General features: G+C 37.7%; 1 protein-coding gene across 5 annotated transcripts in view; it reads left to right on the top strand.

Annotated features, from left to right (window-relative positions):
• Positions 1 to 16876, top strand: part of CDC14A (cell division cycle 14A) — a 181312-nt gene that overhangs the window by 63116 nt on the left and 101320 nt on the right. For 4 of the 5 annotated variants that reach the window (XM_060142450.1, XM_060142449.1, XM_060142451.1 and 1 more), the window contains exon 5: positions 5115 to 5194. The exons of the other annotated variant lie outside the window; for it this stretch is intronic. In XM_060142450.1, coding sequence (XP_059998433.1) covers positions 5115 to 5194 — 80 coding nt within the window. The remainder of the gene's footprint in view (positions 1 to 5114; positions 5195 to 16876) is intronic. 5 annotated transcript variants of the gene reach the window in all.

The raw sequence follows: 16876 nt of genomic DNA, 5'->3' as shown, positions 1-16876 counted from the left end.
ATTTTTGTGCATAATGTGAGAGAGTGGTCCAGTTTGATACTTATGCATGTAGCTGTCCAGTTTTTCCAATATCATTTATTGAAGAACCTGTCTTTCTCACATTGTATATTCTTACCTCCTTTGTTGTAGATTAATTGCCCAATGGCATTTTTCACAGAACTAGAATAATGCTTAACTGTGTATGGAAACACAAAGACTTCGAATAACCAAAACAATCTTGAGAAAGAAGAGCTAGAGGTATCATGCTCCCTGATTTCAAACTATACTACAAAGCTACAGTCATCAAAGCAGTATGGTACTGGCACAAAAACAGACACATAGATCAACAGAATAGAATAGAGAGCCCAGATATGAACCCACACTTGTATGTGCAATTAATCTTCACAAACATTTTACAGTTTTAAGAGTTATGTATTTTAAAATTCATTTATGTGTAGACTCTGTGGCAAGTGATACTGGTTTTCCATTTATAGCAATGATATAAACCACTTTAGAATACATTGATTTAAGTTAAAAGGGTATGTCTTTAAAGAGAAATGGTAATACATGGTGCTACGTGTGGTGGCAGAAGTTGAGAAAGTTGATGCATGATTAATTGAAGTTTGGGAAACATTGGCTTATTTGTAAATAACATGTTATACTAGCTTGTAGTACTGTAATTTTAATTAATTGTTAAATAAAAACCTCATAATCATTTTAATTGTTTGACTCTTACTTAGTTAAAAGTAAGAACATATATGTCAAATGCTGTTCTATTGAGAAGGTTTATAGGACTTCCTGGCAAAGAGTAGGGCAATTTTATAAAAGTCATACATATACTCACTAATTTCAAGGATAAATTGGCATGGCAAACCAAGCACTATGCAAAGGGCTTTTGTTTAATTTTATCAATCAAAAGTTGGGGAAGATTCTTTTGGTTTGGGTTCATATATGCTAATATTTAGTGAGAAGAGTAGACAGCATATTATTTTTTCCCTGAGAAGCAGAAAAGGAAAACCAGGATCTTTAGAAGATGCTTTGAAGTTAATTTTATCCAGAAAGTATTTTTAGAAATATTAGAATATCTGGGAACAAATCTTTGAGTAATAGTTAAATATAGATTTTATTTTTATTTAACATTTCATAACTGATTTAGCTACTCCACATTTAAAAAACAAATTAATACACCTTACTACAAAATACAAGAAATGTGGAGATAGTAGAAAACATAAGTAGAAATTCCTTCTTCTTCTACTAATATTCCCCCAGCCCTATTCCTTAGGCACAACTACTGTTAACAGTTTGAAGTCACCTTAATTTTATTTTATTTATTTATATTTTTGACTGTGCCATGCGGTTTGTGGGATCTTAGTTCCCCGACCAGGGATTGAACACGGGCCACAGGGAACCCATGGCTGCCAGGGAATTCCCCTGAAGTCACCTATATTTTTTTTATAAATGTATTTTTAAAAATTTTTGGCTGTGTTGGTCCTCGTTGCTGCACACGGGCTTTCTCTAGTTGTGGCGAGCGGGGGCTACTCTTGGTTGCTTATTGCGGTGGCTTCTTTTGTTGTGGAGCATGGTCTGTAGGTGTGTGGGCTTTGGTAGTTGTGGCACGCAGCTCAGTAGTTGTGGCTCTAGAGCGCAGGCTCAGTAGTTGTGGCTCACAGGCTTAGTTGCTCTGTGGCATGTGGGATCTTCCCAGACCAGGGATAGAACCCGTGTCCCCTGTGTTGGCAGGTGGATTCTTAACCACTGTGCCACCAGGGACGCCCTGAAGTCACCTAATTTTTTTTTTTTTTTTTTTTGCGGTATGCAGGCCTCTCAACTGTTGTGGCCTCTCCCGTTGCGGGGCACAGGCTCCGGACGCGCAGGCCCAGCGGCCATGGCTCATGGGCCTAGCCGCTCTGCGGCATGTGGGATCTTACCGGACTGGGGCACGAACCTGTGTCTCTTGCATCGGCAGGAGGACTCTCAACCACTGTGCCACCAGGGAAGCCCTGAAGTCACTTAATTTTAAAAGTCAAGTGTAATGGCATTTAGAAATTGGAAGAGTAGGAATCTTTTTGTTGTTGTTGTTCCAGATTCTGCTTCCATTACCTGCGTCTATACTTTTAAGCAGATATGATGTATGGAATTACTGTGGGCTTTGGAGTCAGATCTGTGTTCGAATTCTAACTGCATCACAGAGTAGCAATGCGAGTTTGGGAAGTTCCTTAGCTTTCTGAGTGGGAAGTTCCTTACCTCTCTGAGCTTTAGGTTCCTCAACAGCAAAGGCTTAATGTTGTTTTATTTCCAGCCTCTGATCTGGCCTAGTCTGTCTCTCTGTCTCTTTTTAATAGGAAACATATCTAAGAAGACCTGGCATAAGAATCCATGACATTTTTTCTCCTGGAGAAATGGAATTTGGTATTTTAATGACCACAATGTGCATGCATTCAGTAATACACTCCTTTATTAGAACATTTCACCACCCTCCCAAGTACCTATCATCAGGTTGTAAAAGGACATTGTATTTACCTGCCCCTGGAATCTTCCTGGAATTTAGATGGCCTCTGTTGGGTTTCACTTTGCACTTATTAATAATTTAACATTGGGATAAAAATAAAAAACAAAGACTCTCATCTTACAGTGTGAGAACATGGGTCATGTGTGCTAAGTCATGCAGGTAAGATGAGTAGCAAAACTCAGTGGGGTATCCGGTCTAAAGAGGTCTTTCATGTGGGCTGTTGTGTCCCTCCTGTAGAATGATTGCCTTAGAATTAAAGAGAATTAATGTAATTGCTCCTGAAGAGGGAAATGTATTTTTGCTTTTCAAAGGTGGTTGTATAAGCTTTAATTATCTAATCCAAACACAGGAGCTTTCTACAAGCAGCTTTCCCTTTTAGCAGGCATAGTCAGCTTGCAAATACTGCTGCATCTTTAGGTTTGAAAAATCACTGCATCATAACCAACTCTGTTGAGTATATTATATAACCTACTCGTTAGGGAACAACAAAGTCCTGTTTTAATATTGGTTACTGAAAATGGTCTTTAAAGCTAGGGTTGGTTTACGTGGATTTTTGTAATTATTTGAGCTGCAGCTTGAGATATGGTTCTCCGTTGGTGGAATCTGTGTCTCATGTCTCGATCATTGTTTTACTGTGGTTTCATTTTCTGTGCTGTTTTTGTTTCATATTCAATTTGCTTTGTTTGGTGTGTGCTTTATCAGACCTTCTTGTTTACTTGTCACAGGAATATGGAGCTTTCTTAATAAAGTTAGAAGTATCTTTTTATGTATTTATTTTAGCTTTCTTTCTTTAGAGAATTGAAGTGTTTTCTAGTCCTGAAATTATTAATAATTAAGTACATGTAATATATTGCTAGTGGAACAGTGTAAAGCTCAAAGAAACTTTGTAAGTAGAGAAGAAAACCCTACTTTTTAAGAACTGGGACTCTGTCATTCTTGTTGAAATGCATAGGTTTTTTTTTTTTTGTGGTATGCGGGCCTCTTACTGTTGTGGCCTCTCCCGTTGCGGGGCACAGGCTCCGGACGCGCAGGCCCAGCGGCCATGGCTCACGGGCCTAGCCGCTCTGCGGCATGTGGGATCTTACCGGACTGGGGCACGAACCCGTGTCCCCTGCATCGGCAGGTGGACTCTCAACCACTGCGCCACCAGGGAAGCCCCATAGGGTTTCTTTTTTTTTTTTTTGATATCTGTATATCTATAGGAATAACTGATATTTATGGAAAACCATTTTAGTCTACAGTGCCTAGTCAGCCATTTCAAAAATTATTTCTCTCTTGTCTTTACAAGCTTCTAAATATATATATGCATACATGTATATATACATATACATTATATGTATTTATTTATATAAATATATAAAAAATTATATGTAATACTACTATATGTACTAATGCATAGGGTTTTGATGTTGGAACATATTAAGGAAATAATGTCATTCTTTCTAGGTAGAGAGGATTTTAGGGATGAAAGTTGATTCAAACTGTAGAGGAAAATGATCAGTGCTCCTGTCTGAGAATTAAAATATTAAATTGCTCTTAGAATAAAACCAACCTCTCCTCATGGTTTGCAGTGCTCTTCACAATCTGAACACTACCTGGCTTTCCCTTTGCCCGCTGCTCTAGTCACACTCATCTCCTCTGTCCAACTCACCAAGCTCTTCCCCCCTCAAGGACCCTGGCCCTTGTTGTTCCTCCTTTCCCTTAGCTGTTCCCATGGCTCTCCTCCTGAATGTCTCCAAGAGACCCCTCCCTGACCACGTCAAGGTATTAAGTAAGTCTACTCTCTTTCCAATACTCTGCTTATTTCCTTTCCAGCACTTATCTCAGACTGTATTTCTTTTTGTTAATTACTTTGTTTTGCCCCAAAATGTAAATTCAATTAAGAGAGGTGCCAGTACCTGATAAAGTGCCTAGCAGCTAGTATATAGTCAATAAGTTGATTAAATGGAAGTTATTTACTGGTTTTAAGAGCTCTTTTTTGTTTGTTTCTTTATTTATGATTAGTTTATCATGCTGGACTGGAGGGATTTAAGTATCCTTGACATCAAGAGCCAAGCCAATATGCTTTCCAGTGCTCTTACCTGCATGCATTTCCCCCCATTTCATTGTGATTTTATTGATTGTTTGGAGAGCAACATGCGCTTTCCTCAGAGGAGACAGAGAACTCTGTAGATCTCCCAAGGGTATTGTGCCCTGAGATGTCTTTCAGAATTCACCAGGAACTAAATTACCTCGCAGCAGATCTTCTACGAAGGACAGGGAAGTCTGTATTGGTCTTTGGTGAACACACAGTTCAGTAATGGAGGTACAATTATTCTGCTCCCAAAAGGGAAAACCTTGCCATTGTATCTGTTCAATGTGCCTTGTAAACAGCCCTGGATGGCCCCTTTATGGATTTGCCCTGTGTCTTTAAGCTCTTACTCATCCTTAAGCCAAAGGCTGTTGTTCTGCTTCAAGCTGAAAAGGAAATTTTGGCAGCTTGCTTGCTGTCTAAAGATCAACATTATCACCATGACAGTTGTCACTTTCAAAGTGGAAGAAGGGAAATGCAAATTTGGTGAGTAATTAAGTTAGTTTTGTGTCATTCTTTGGTGGTGTTCTAAATGTTGCTATTTATTTGTCTTAGGTAATCTATTTAAAGAAGACACCAGAAGAAGCCTACAGAGCACTCCTATCTGGCTCAAATCCCCCCTATCTTCCATTCAGGTATAACTGCTTGTGAGACTTGAGCTATGGCAACTTTGCTAGACAGCTCGCTACTTTAGAATTGGAGAATTGTGTTTTTTAATTGTATGAAGAGTGTGACCATGATATTACATGGAATGAAATGAGACAGTAGTTTTTATTATTTTGTTTTTGTAGAGACCCCCTCCCCCGTCTAGTAAGAATAAAATAGCTTTCCCTTTTTAGGAATTAATTTTTTTCCTTGAATTCTTTCTATACCTTGACAGTTTAAGCACAAACAGTGCCTGATTTATGACCTAATAACCGTGTCAAGATTTGTTAGATTTCAGTCATCTACATCACTGATTCATCCATTCATTCTTTCATTTTGTGAGCATTGATTGAGCTCTGACCAAATGTCAGGGGCTGGGAATATACAATAAGAGCCTCAAAGCACCTTCCCAGAAGTACATATTTAGTGGGGACCCTAATCACCTGTTTAGCAGACAAATCTAGCTTCCATCCTGAGGAAGCCTGTCTCTCATTACAGTGCTGGAAAAGAATGTTTTGTAAGTGACACCTGAAGAAGATATTTTAAAAATTTCATGTAAACTTGAGCTTATTTAAAGAGTAGAAGGAAATGTACTACTTCTAGTTCAGAAGAACTTCCATAACAGTCATCAACAGAATTGTGAATGATTCTAATATTTTTGCCTTTTTGTTTACTTGTGTGTCCAAATCTACAAGCACATGGATTGCTTCTTATTGTTACTAATATCAAAATTACCAACAATAATGAAAGAAAGGAACAGGAAAGAATGAGGAGGCCTCTTTGTCTTCATTACTCTCCTGTAAACTCACAGTGGGCAGGTCCCAGTGCCTGACACTTAAAAGTGCTTTTTGTAAATATTTATTTTAATGAATAAGTTAAGACTAAATCCCCTAAGATCCAAAGGATTCCCACATCTGTTTCTCAGACCACAAGAGGGAGAGTTATTAGGCACAGGGTGGGTGTCAGGTGAGGAGGATATAGGGACAACAACAGCTAGTATGCTTGATCCTCTCAGTGAAAGCAAGGGGTAAAGTACTGGAGTTGGGACAGTGAGAGGAAAATATCCTCAAGCAACCTAGAGGATGAGCTAATTAGCCATTGAAGGACAGATAAAAGGTTACAGATTACGTAGAAGAGAGTTTTAATGGTGAGGACAGAGCTTTTTTTCTCCCACTTCTAATGGCTTCTATAATTTGAAAGCTCTTTGTACAATTCTATTTTTTAGAAAAGGGTAATTGTTTTAGTTAATTTGGGCTGTTGTAACAAAGTACCATAGACTGGGTGGGTTGTAAACAACAGAAATGTGTTTCTCACAGTTCTGCAGACTGATTAGGTGCCAGCATGGTCAAGTTCTGGTGAGGGCTCTCTTCAGGGCTGTAGACTGCTTATTTCTCGCTGTGTCCTCACATAGTGGAAAGAGGGCAGAAAAACGCTCTGGGGTACCTCTTATAAGGGCACTAATAGCATTCATGAGGGCTCTACCCTCATGACCTAACTACTTCCCAAGGTCCCACCTCCTAATACGATCCCATTGGGGATTAGACTTTCAACATATGACTTTGGGGGGGGGACACAAACTTCCGTTTCATTGCAGTAATAATAATATTAATCACTTTCTAAATTTTAAGCAAAGTGGTTAAGAGTACATGATTTGGAGGCAGAGACACTGCCTGGGTTCGAAGGTTCATTCTGCTCTTTTCTATATGTAATAAGTAAGTATATGTAACTTGGGCAAATTACTTATCCTCTCTGAGCTTCAGCTTCCTTTTCTGTACAATGGCTTCAGAGCTATCCTGAGGATTAAATGAGGTAATACAAATATCACCGTGCCTGGTACAGTACCTCGTTTTTGTTTTTCTTGTTGTTGTTAGTACTTTTACTATTATTCATAAGAAATAAGGATTATCCACAAGGATATAAATATGAATAGGAAGTATTTCTAATGATCACACATTCTAGTAGGGGCAGGTAGCTCTATAGGCACGTAATTAATTGTTAAAAAGTTGGGTTTTATAAAAATAGAAGAAAAGATTCTGACAGAAATACGAGAAAGTATCAGACTCATTTAAACTAAACTTTTAAAGGGTTTCGCAGGTAGGGGAGGAAAAGTTAGGCATCTGTGTACCCTACTGGAAAGCCCTGGAAGGGATTGTGTCTGAGGCAACTTCCAACATCCTCTGTGGTAGGAGCCATAGGATCCGTGGTGAGAGAGGGGCCAGCAACTGTGAAGGGATCATAGGTGTACTTTTCCTTGAGGCAGTGAGGACTCATTAAATTTGTTTTTTAAATCAGAAAAATGTTTACAATTTTTTGTTGTTATTTTGAAAACAACACATGCACCTGGGGATTGTAATGCTGTAACATTTGTAAACTTGTAATTCCAGTCAATAGGCCCAGTGGACATTGTGGCTATTCAGACATTTTAAGTGGAAAATATATACTAATTTTTATGCTTGTGATAGTATCCACTCAGAAGTCATGGGAGATGTATTTGTTTCACAAGCCAGGTGAGCCTTGCTAACCTTAATTGTGAATTTAGATGAAGATACTGGAGAAGGAGAAGGAAAGAATGAATTTTCCCTTTAATCATAATTATATTTTAGCTTATATGTGATAGGTAATTGTTTCCTGAGAACTAGAATCTTTGAATAATTGATAAGATTGGAATGGAAGAAAAGATATAAAAGATTATTACTACTTAACATAGAATTAAATCATGATTGTTATAATTGTAGCTTATTTTTCCAAACTGTTTTTATTTAAATATTTGAAAATATAAATACATTAACATGGTTCAAATATTTTAAAATATATATAGTTTATAGTGAAAACTCTCTCTCCCACCCTTGATTCTTATCTGTCCAGTCCTTTCCAAATAACTTCTGGTATTAGTTTATTCTATATCCTTCTAGAGTTTCTTTATGCATATATAAGCAAATAAAGATGTACAGTCTTATTTTCCCCATTTTATCACAAAATGTAACATACTGTATGTACTATTCTGCATCTTGATTTTTTTTTCACTTAACTCATCTTGGATATATCTTTTCACATCAGTAAATAGAGAGCGTCCTTCCTCATTCTGTCTTACTGCTGTATAATGTACAAGAATGCATTTAATTGGTCTCTGACAGGTAGACATTTAGGTCATTTCCTATCTTTTTAACTGTAGCTTTTTAAGTCACATGGTCTCAAATGTATTTTAGAAGAAAGAAATTGAGACAATACTCTGGAGAATATTGTAGTGTTGTTAGACATAGAGAATTTTAGTTATTTGTTTACCTGAAAAAAAGAATGCTTAACACAGACGTCAGGCATTTTTTCCCCTTAGTTTAGGCACCTATTTCCAACTAAAAGTTTGACCTTGAATATAACTAAGCTGTATTTCTCTGATAATGTGACACCAAGAGTTGGTGTACAACTTAATGTATTTACATTAAGTTGCATTTCTAAATCCAGACTCTTCATAAATCCTACATTTGAAGGAGAAAATACCACACAGTGTGCATTTATAATTCAGTGGAAAATTTAGTTGATAGAATACTACTAGTTTTCTGGAATTTTGCTACAGAAACAATTTTTTTCCTAATGCTGAGATAAGATGTGAGTTGATTTTAGTCTACTGCCCAGATCAACTAAAGCTAATGCAGTATTATCAAGAATCATCTTCATACTAGTCCTAGTCAGTCATCATTGCCTTTGCCTTCCTTTGATAATCTGGATTCTATCATCCACTAGGTTTTCCACCCCATTTATTGTTAAATTACATCTTTATCTTCATTGTCTAGATTTTTTTATCCCACTTCTGCATTAATACTTTTATTTATAAAATAGGAAGCCTCAAAGGAACTTCTATTTAAATGTGATTGTTTTATTGTCTAAAAATTAAGAAAAATGAGGACAGTTTTGAAGGCTTGTTGACGTGTGGTTGGTATCTTTACATGCCCTCTTTACTGAAATGCCTATTTACCATTTGTGCTATAGGGTTTTAGTCTTTCTAATAAAAGTGTTTTAAGGTTTTAATTTAAATAATGCTGTTCTTCAAGATTTATTGATTTAACAAACATTTATTGGAGCAGTCTCTTCCGTAGCACCTTTGCTCATTTTTCTAGAGAGGGTTGGCATGTCCTGTGCCTATAATTTCCTATTACATTTTGTTCATGCCCCATTACATTTGCTACATACACCATTAAAACAAATGTCTTATATTGTAATTATTTGTTTGCATGGCTGACTTTCCACCAAATATGGCTGACTCTTCTCTCAAGGGCTGGGATTGGGTTCTTTCCTTATTTGTGTGCCAGGGAATACATAATTAGTTTATTGCTTTTTCTGTGCCAGTCACTATGTTAGACTTATGGATCTAAAGATTATTAGGACAACTAGGTACCTTCTCCAGGAGGAAGGAGATTTAACACTGGAACTGGAGATTGGAGGAGCTGTTAGGGGTAGGCATCATGAATGCCTTTCACATTACGATGAAAATGGAGAATAACAATCCAGGTACTGGCTTTAGGTGCTGTAAGTTTTCATTTGTATGGCATAGGTTGTTTTTTATAATGGTAGGTTAGGTAGGATACTATATAATATGATGCTTGCAGTGTATTACTATAACCACAAGTACCGTCTAATTGAGTTTTTCTATTTGGATTTATCTTAAAAATTTTAAATTAATAGTTTTCTATTAACCTAGTTAAAAATTCACTAAAGATGAAGCAAATTAAAAAAAAAAGATTTGGGTAGATTTACTGCTTATTCTTTTTTTTCTGTCAGTTCTATTGAGATATAGTTGATATACAACACTATAAATTTAAGGTGTACCGCTCAATGACTTGACTTTCATATATTGTGAAATGATTACCACAATAAGTTTAGTTAACACTTATCACCTCATATAGTTACAATTTTTTTTCTTATGATGAGAACCTTTAGGATCTACTCCCTTAGCAACATTCAGATACCCCATAGAGCAGTGTTAACTATAGTCATCACGTTGCATATTACATCCCCAGTACTTATTTACCTTATAACTGGAGGTTTGTACCTTTTGACCACTTTCACTCAATTCCTCCCCCCACCCCCATTTACTGCCTATTTTTTTAAAGATTTTTTCCCATTTTATTCCATTTTCTTTTTTTTTTCTTTTGTTTTTAATTAATTCATTTTATTTTTGGCTGCGTTGGGTCTTCATTGCTGGGCGCAGGCTTTCTCTAGTTGCGGCGAGCGGGGGCTAGTCTTCATTGCAGTGAGCTGGCTTCTCATTGCAGTGGCTTCTCTTGTGGCGGAGCACAGGCTCTAGGCGCACGGGCTTCAGTAGTTGTGGCATGCAGGCTCAGTAGTTGTGGCTCTAGAGCGCAGGCTCAGTAGTTGTGGTGCACAGGCTTATTTGTTCCGTGGCATGTGGGATCTTCCTCGACCAGGGATCGAACTCGTGTCCCCTGCATTGGCAGGTGGATTCTTAACCACTGCGCCACCAGGGAAGTCCCTACTGTCTATTCTTGATTACATGAAGTATAGTAGACTTTGGAGGCATTTGAATTTCTGGCTTGGTGTGACACTCAAGGAGTATTTGTTGTGATGTTACTGTCTGCAAGTCAGTTTTAGGGTGTTCCATTTAATGGTAAAGTAGGTCTGTCGAAAACTGTACTTTTCACTTGTACTAAGGATAGCCAATGTGTTTTATCAACAGTGACTTTATCTCAAAACTAGGGAAAGAGGGTATTTTTCACCTATTTTAATTCTTTAAGTCCATCCATCTTTACTGTAGGCTTGCTTGGCAGTTGGCCTTCAAGGGAACAAGGGGCTTTTCAGTTCTGGGGCCAGAGTCGGAGTTTGAATTGGCAAGCCCAGTATGAATCTTTTTAGGTTCTCTTCCTGTCAGTCAGTGTACTACCAAATTGATAGTCCATACTGTTGACCAGTCATTCTACAAGGTCATATTAATTGCAGCCTCTCTACAGTCCCACGAGACCACCAACCCTTATTGGAATTCTTAGATTATTTTCTTGGCAGTCAATGGCAGTGGTTTTTAAATCTGCATTTTTGGGCGTTCATAAAACAGGTGTTTGTGAAAACTTTCTAAATCTCACAGAACACTGAAAAGGTAACCCATCTAAATTGCACAACTCTGCTTTTAGATCTTTTTTTGTGCTTTCAAATTCACTTTGTGCTTACTTCTTTTTTTATTTGTCCATATGTATTAACTTGGTAACTTTTTTGGTGTTAATGATTCATAAGTCTGCTAAAACCCAATTTTTCTAGGACATATAAAATTAAATGGAGAATACAACTCTACAGACAATAAATAACATCTAGGGGCCCAGTTTCGAAGACAAATATAGAAAGCATGACTTAAAAAATAATGACTAGGTGCAGAGGTGAGGTTGAGGTAGGGTGCTGTGCTGATATCCAGTGGAATAAAGCTGGTTGAATGTTGGATGTCCTATCATCACCAGTTTTTAGTTTAGTGTGTTTTATTTTTTTGGTGGGTCTCTTCCTGTTTAGGTCCAGGAACATATTTTTTTTTTTTTTTTTACGGTACGCGGGCCTCTCACTGCTGTGGCCTCTCCCGCTGCGGAGCACAGGCTCCGGACGCGCAGGCTCAGCGGCCGTGGCTCACGGGCCCAGCCGCTCCGCGGCATGTGGGATCCTCCCAGACCGGGGCACGAACCCGCGTCCCCTGCATCGGCAGGCGGGCTCCCAACCACTGCGCCACCAGGGAAGCCCCAGGAACATATTTTTGTGTGGCTATTTTATTTTAGTTTGGAGAAGAGGCTTATAGGTCAGTGTTTCCCAAAGTTACATTGGTTCTCATACTTGGTTTTAAAAAGCCTGGGAAGGGGATTTGCCTGGTGGTGCAGTGGTTAAGAATCCGCCTGCCAATGCAGGGGACACAGGTTCAATCCCTGGTCTGGGAAGATCCGGCATGCCGTGGAGCAGCTAAGCCCCTGCGCCACAGCTACTGAGCCGGTGCTCTAGAGCCCACGAGCCACAGCTACTGAAACCCGTGCGCCTAGAGCCCATGCTTTGCAACAAGAGAAGCCACCGCAATGAGAAGCCCGCGCACCGCAACAAAGAGTAGCCCCCGCTCTCTGCAACTAGAGAAAGCCTGCGCACGGCAACAAAGACCCTACGCAGCCAAAAAAAGTCTGGGAAGCTTTAAAAAATATTGATGCCAGGTTCTACTCCCAGAAATTCTGATATAATTGGCTTGGGGTGAAGTCTGGGTGTTGGGATTTTTAAAAACTACCTACATGATTGCAATATGCTGCCAAGGTTGTGCACTACTGCTCTGTAAGGTTTATCGTGGCAAAAAAAAAAAAAAAAAAAAAAAAATTCAACAGTCAAATAAGTTTAGAACTCTCCATCTTGGAGATTTTACAGAGCACATTCCCATTTTAAAGATTCTGCATGGTTCTGAGTAATAAAGTAACCTGTTTAACTCAGAATTTTCCCAAGTACTTCAGCCTGAAATCGGTCCCCATCCCCCTCCCACTTCTATTAACATCCAGCAGAACTAGCTTTCTGAAACTCTAGGATACATTTCCTGATCCACACCTGTGTGGAACAGAATAGATCTCTTGGGATTAGAATAATAAGCTTCCATTCGGGGAAATGTTTTTGCGTGGTTTCCTGAGTTTTAGAAATAGATGGCTTATCAAATAATGATATTTTATCTAATATGAACAGGAATAACGAATTTTCTCTTAAAGCAGACTTGACGCCAGAAAACCTTCCTTAACGGAGAACCCACAAACCTCCCTCTATCAATCCTTTAATGACGTTTGTCATTAAAATGAACCCATACTGTTTGTGTTCAGGGATGGGTTTGTTGTGTTTTGGGGATGACCCCTAGTGATATCCCGGTTGCTGAGCTAGTGTTAATGCAGCTGAGTCTTAATGGGAAATGTCACCTGGGCATGCCAGAACCTGCAGGTCTCTTAACAAAGGCCCAGAGGGGTCAACTACTTAGAACTTGGCATTAGGCTGCCTTCTTTCTTCTAAAGCAAAGTAAACACGTGCGGGTAGATGTTAGATGCAATTATAAAATGTATCTCTTTACATAAAATGTTGAACCAGATATTTGTTAGTTTAAATATGATACTGTGATTTTTGTTAAAGTTTATTTAGCATTAACTTTGTACTTCAAAGGGAAGTTCTCTTTACCATATTTTTTCCCTGAGTATCAAAAATGTAGAAACAAAATTTATTTTATGCTCTCTTAAGACTTTCATTCTCAACTTTTCTTTATAATGGCTAACTCTCTGCTTCTCAGTGTTGATCTTTGGGGTCATTTCTACCTCCATGGATCTTTAATAAACCTTTACTTTTGATGCTTGATGTGTTGGGAAAGAATCTGCATTAGTTTTGATTAGTGAGGATGGGCCAGTTTCCTGAGTCTTGAAAATAGAACAAAATAAATTATCCAGTCCGAACTGTGGAATCTATTTTCAACAGCTGGGGCATATTGAATAACTGAGGCCACTATGAAAAGCAGACTCTTTATCCGGTTTTCTTGTTAAAGTGTTAAATAAGCACCACTATTCAGGATCTGAGGACAGAAACAACTGTCAAGGTTTCTAGGACCCAATAATACGCAGAAGGAAGTGAGTAATATGTATTCTTTTTTTGGGGGGGGGGACATGGCAGTGCTTCAGTGGTTTGAGTTGTGAAAATTGGCTCAGATTACTTTTTTTGTTTTTCCTGTTTTTATGGTTTCAGACCAGTGTACCAAACTTTCTGTAGAAGGGTAAGTGCCAAATTTTTGTACTCTTCACAGTACTTTTCCGATAGCCAGCCTTAGTTGATAAAGGTGGTTTGGAATAAGTTTGCAATCATTTATGTTGGTGAACATAGTTATTTTGTTGAATGCCTCGTATATGAAGCTCTTATTTTCAATATTGGAGTCAAAGATAATTTACTTTTATTTTTATCTTTAAAACAAAATTACTGTGGTTAAATAGGGGATAGTCAGGTGTTGATAAAAGGCCCAGAGCACAGCCCTTGGCCTGTTTTTCTGCTATCTGTTATTGCTAGGGATTCTATTCTGCTGACTTATGACGTTTTAAGCCATGACTTTGAAATGAATTTTCACAAATCTCTGTTTCTTTAGATGAGCAAAATGATTAGTGTATAGCTTTATGTTAAATCTGAAAAGCAGGAGATTCTGTGTCCTGTGTTTTTGTTAGGTACTGGTCATGTTCAATTTTTGGCTCTGCCCCGTGAAGCCATTTGATTTTTGTTCTTTTGTAAGTGGGAAATAGCTTCGTTCTCCCCACTAATTCTTAGCAAATACCTTTTTATCTTGTAGGTCTAGATAATATAAACCATTGGCTTGCTCTTTTCCCTGGAGCTGGTGCATATATATCGTGGATGTGTTCAGAGACTGGAAACCAGGTGTAATTTGGACAATTGTGTAAAGTATTTTTGGACATTGTCTAATTCCCAAGTATCCATACAAATTAGGGCTGAATTGTCTAGTACAGTAGCTATTACCTACATGTGCTATTCAGCACTTGCAATTTGTTTAGTCCAAACTGAAATAGACTACAAGCCTATAAAATACACATTGGATTTCAAAGGTTTAGTATAAGAAAAGTAAAATATCTTATTTATAATTGTGTTGATTACATGCTGAAATATTTCAGATATATTGGATTAAACAAAATATATTATTAAAATTAATATTATTTCTTTTTATTTTAATATGGTTATGAAAAAAATTAAAATTACACATGTGGCTCTCTTTTGTGGCTTTCATTATATTTCCATTGGAAAGCAGTGATCTAGATTACATTTTTGTGATTGTACATAGTTTACGATTACAGATTTTTTATATAAGTTTTGCTTTGAAATGTCCATAGTTCCCAGCCACTTAGAGTTGTTCAGGCATATGTTGAATGGTCTCCTTGTAATGGTTATTCATTCATTCATTCATTCAACAGCTACAAGAGAGTAATGTGCCCAACACTGTACTAGATTCTGGGCATACAACGTAAAGGGCACATTCCCTGTCCTTAGGAAGCTCTTGATCTTGTGCTGGTTGTGTAGATGGGATTCAGTTCAGTGATTGGAAGGGTGCTCAGATGACCTTTGAGATCCTTTCTAACCCATTGCTCTGCAGATATTTGCCTGCCTCGTAACTACTTGCTATCTGGAGAATTTACAGAGAATCAGAATCAAGATGTGTAAATCATAGTCATTTCTGTTATTTCTCAGTCCATTTACTATAGCTCTGTTTTATTCTTTAATGTAGTCTCCACATTGTAAACGCTGTGACTCTGTTTTTCATTTATTCTTCATTTCAAACAACTTCATTACCAGAAATGCTTTCTTATTGTGTAAATATGTTCTTTCATCTGCTCATTATTAACATTTACAGGGTTGCTTCATTCTGAGTGGTTTCTTAGATTCGTAGGTTGCAAACAGTGGTGTGTTGGTAAACCGGCTCTGTAATTAAAGAGCATTTGCTGATTTGTGTGGTGTAAATTTTCCCTCCAGTGCTGATTTGGGCTCTCAAAATTTTTGAATATCTAACAGTCTACTCTTGAGAGCCTGTAGAAAGACAGCTTTAGTACAATAGGGAATCAAGCCCTTTCTCTTTGTATCTCTTTGTGGATGGTGATTCTAGTTTTCTTAAATTTAATTTTTCTTCTACTGCTTCTCTGCAAAATAAGTGTAAAAATAAACAAAAATCCCAGTTGCTTCACCGATAAAATATTCATAATTCAGTATTTCATTCAACAAATATTTATTGACTGCCAGTGATTTTTATAACCATTTCATAATAGTTTTATGGTTCAGTTGACTATTATGCCAGAAATCACATTTAGAAAGATAGAATTGCCGGGATGGATAGAATTTGGATGGTCAAGCATGAGGTTGAGCTAAATTTGTATTTGGTTGTCTCTAGATAGCTGTTGGTTGTAACATTAGTCTTCTGTATTGGGGGTTAGAGACACATGATGTATTCTTCAGCAGGGATGAATGATTAGAAATCCTGGGTGTTTGGGGTATTATTACCTTATGTCCTGAATGAAGAGCAGCCTTGTGTTTACCTGTTTAAGAGACTAATGCAATATATGGTAAAACTGTCATGGTATATAAGTGTTAGAGCTGTAGTTTTCCCAGGCAGCACAGGATGTGCAAGCGTTTTCCCTCAATTGACGTCTATGGGATTTCAGTGGTCCTTTATGAGGGAGGTGGAAAAATACATGTCCTCTTATTCAGCTCAGTAACTATTTGGCTCAATAAATATAAATGAATGCATGGATGAATGAGTAAAAAAGCAAACCAGGAGTTAAATAAACAATTGGGAACCAAAACTGCAATAAAAACTGTGGGAGTATAAAACTTTGTAGCACATTGGTATAGTGATTTAAATCCTGAAAGCTCTGTGTAGCCTCTCTAAAGTGTCTGGGTTAAAATAAAAGTGTGTTTAATACCACTTGACAAAGAAAGAGAAAACTACTTTGAGTGTCACTGCTTTTTAGCTTTATTCAGTTAATACTCTTTGGCAAAGAGAACAGAAAGAAATGATCTTAAATGGACAGAAGGGATTTGGGGTTAATGCAAAGAAAGCTCTTCTTGCTAGTGAGGATGGAGGTGTCAGGCTCTCGAGTTAACAAAAGTGGCCATAGGAGATCATCGAACATTTTCTTGGGATGATCTCC

Source organism: Lagenorhynchus albirostris, chromosome 2 (genome assembly GCF_949774975.1).
Source record: "Lagenorhynchus albirostris chromosome 2, mLagAlb1.1, whole genome shotgun sequence".
Taxonomy (NCBI): Eukaryota; Metazoa; Chordata; class Mammalia; order Artiodactyla; family Delphinidae; genus Lagenorhynchus; species Lagenorhynchus albirostris.
The sequence above is the reverse complement of the archived record's forward strand: the minus strand, read 5'-3'. Positions and strand labels throughout refer to the sequence as shown.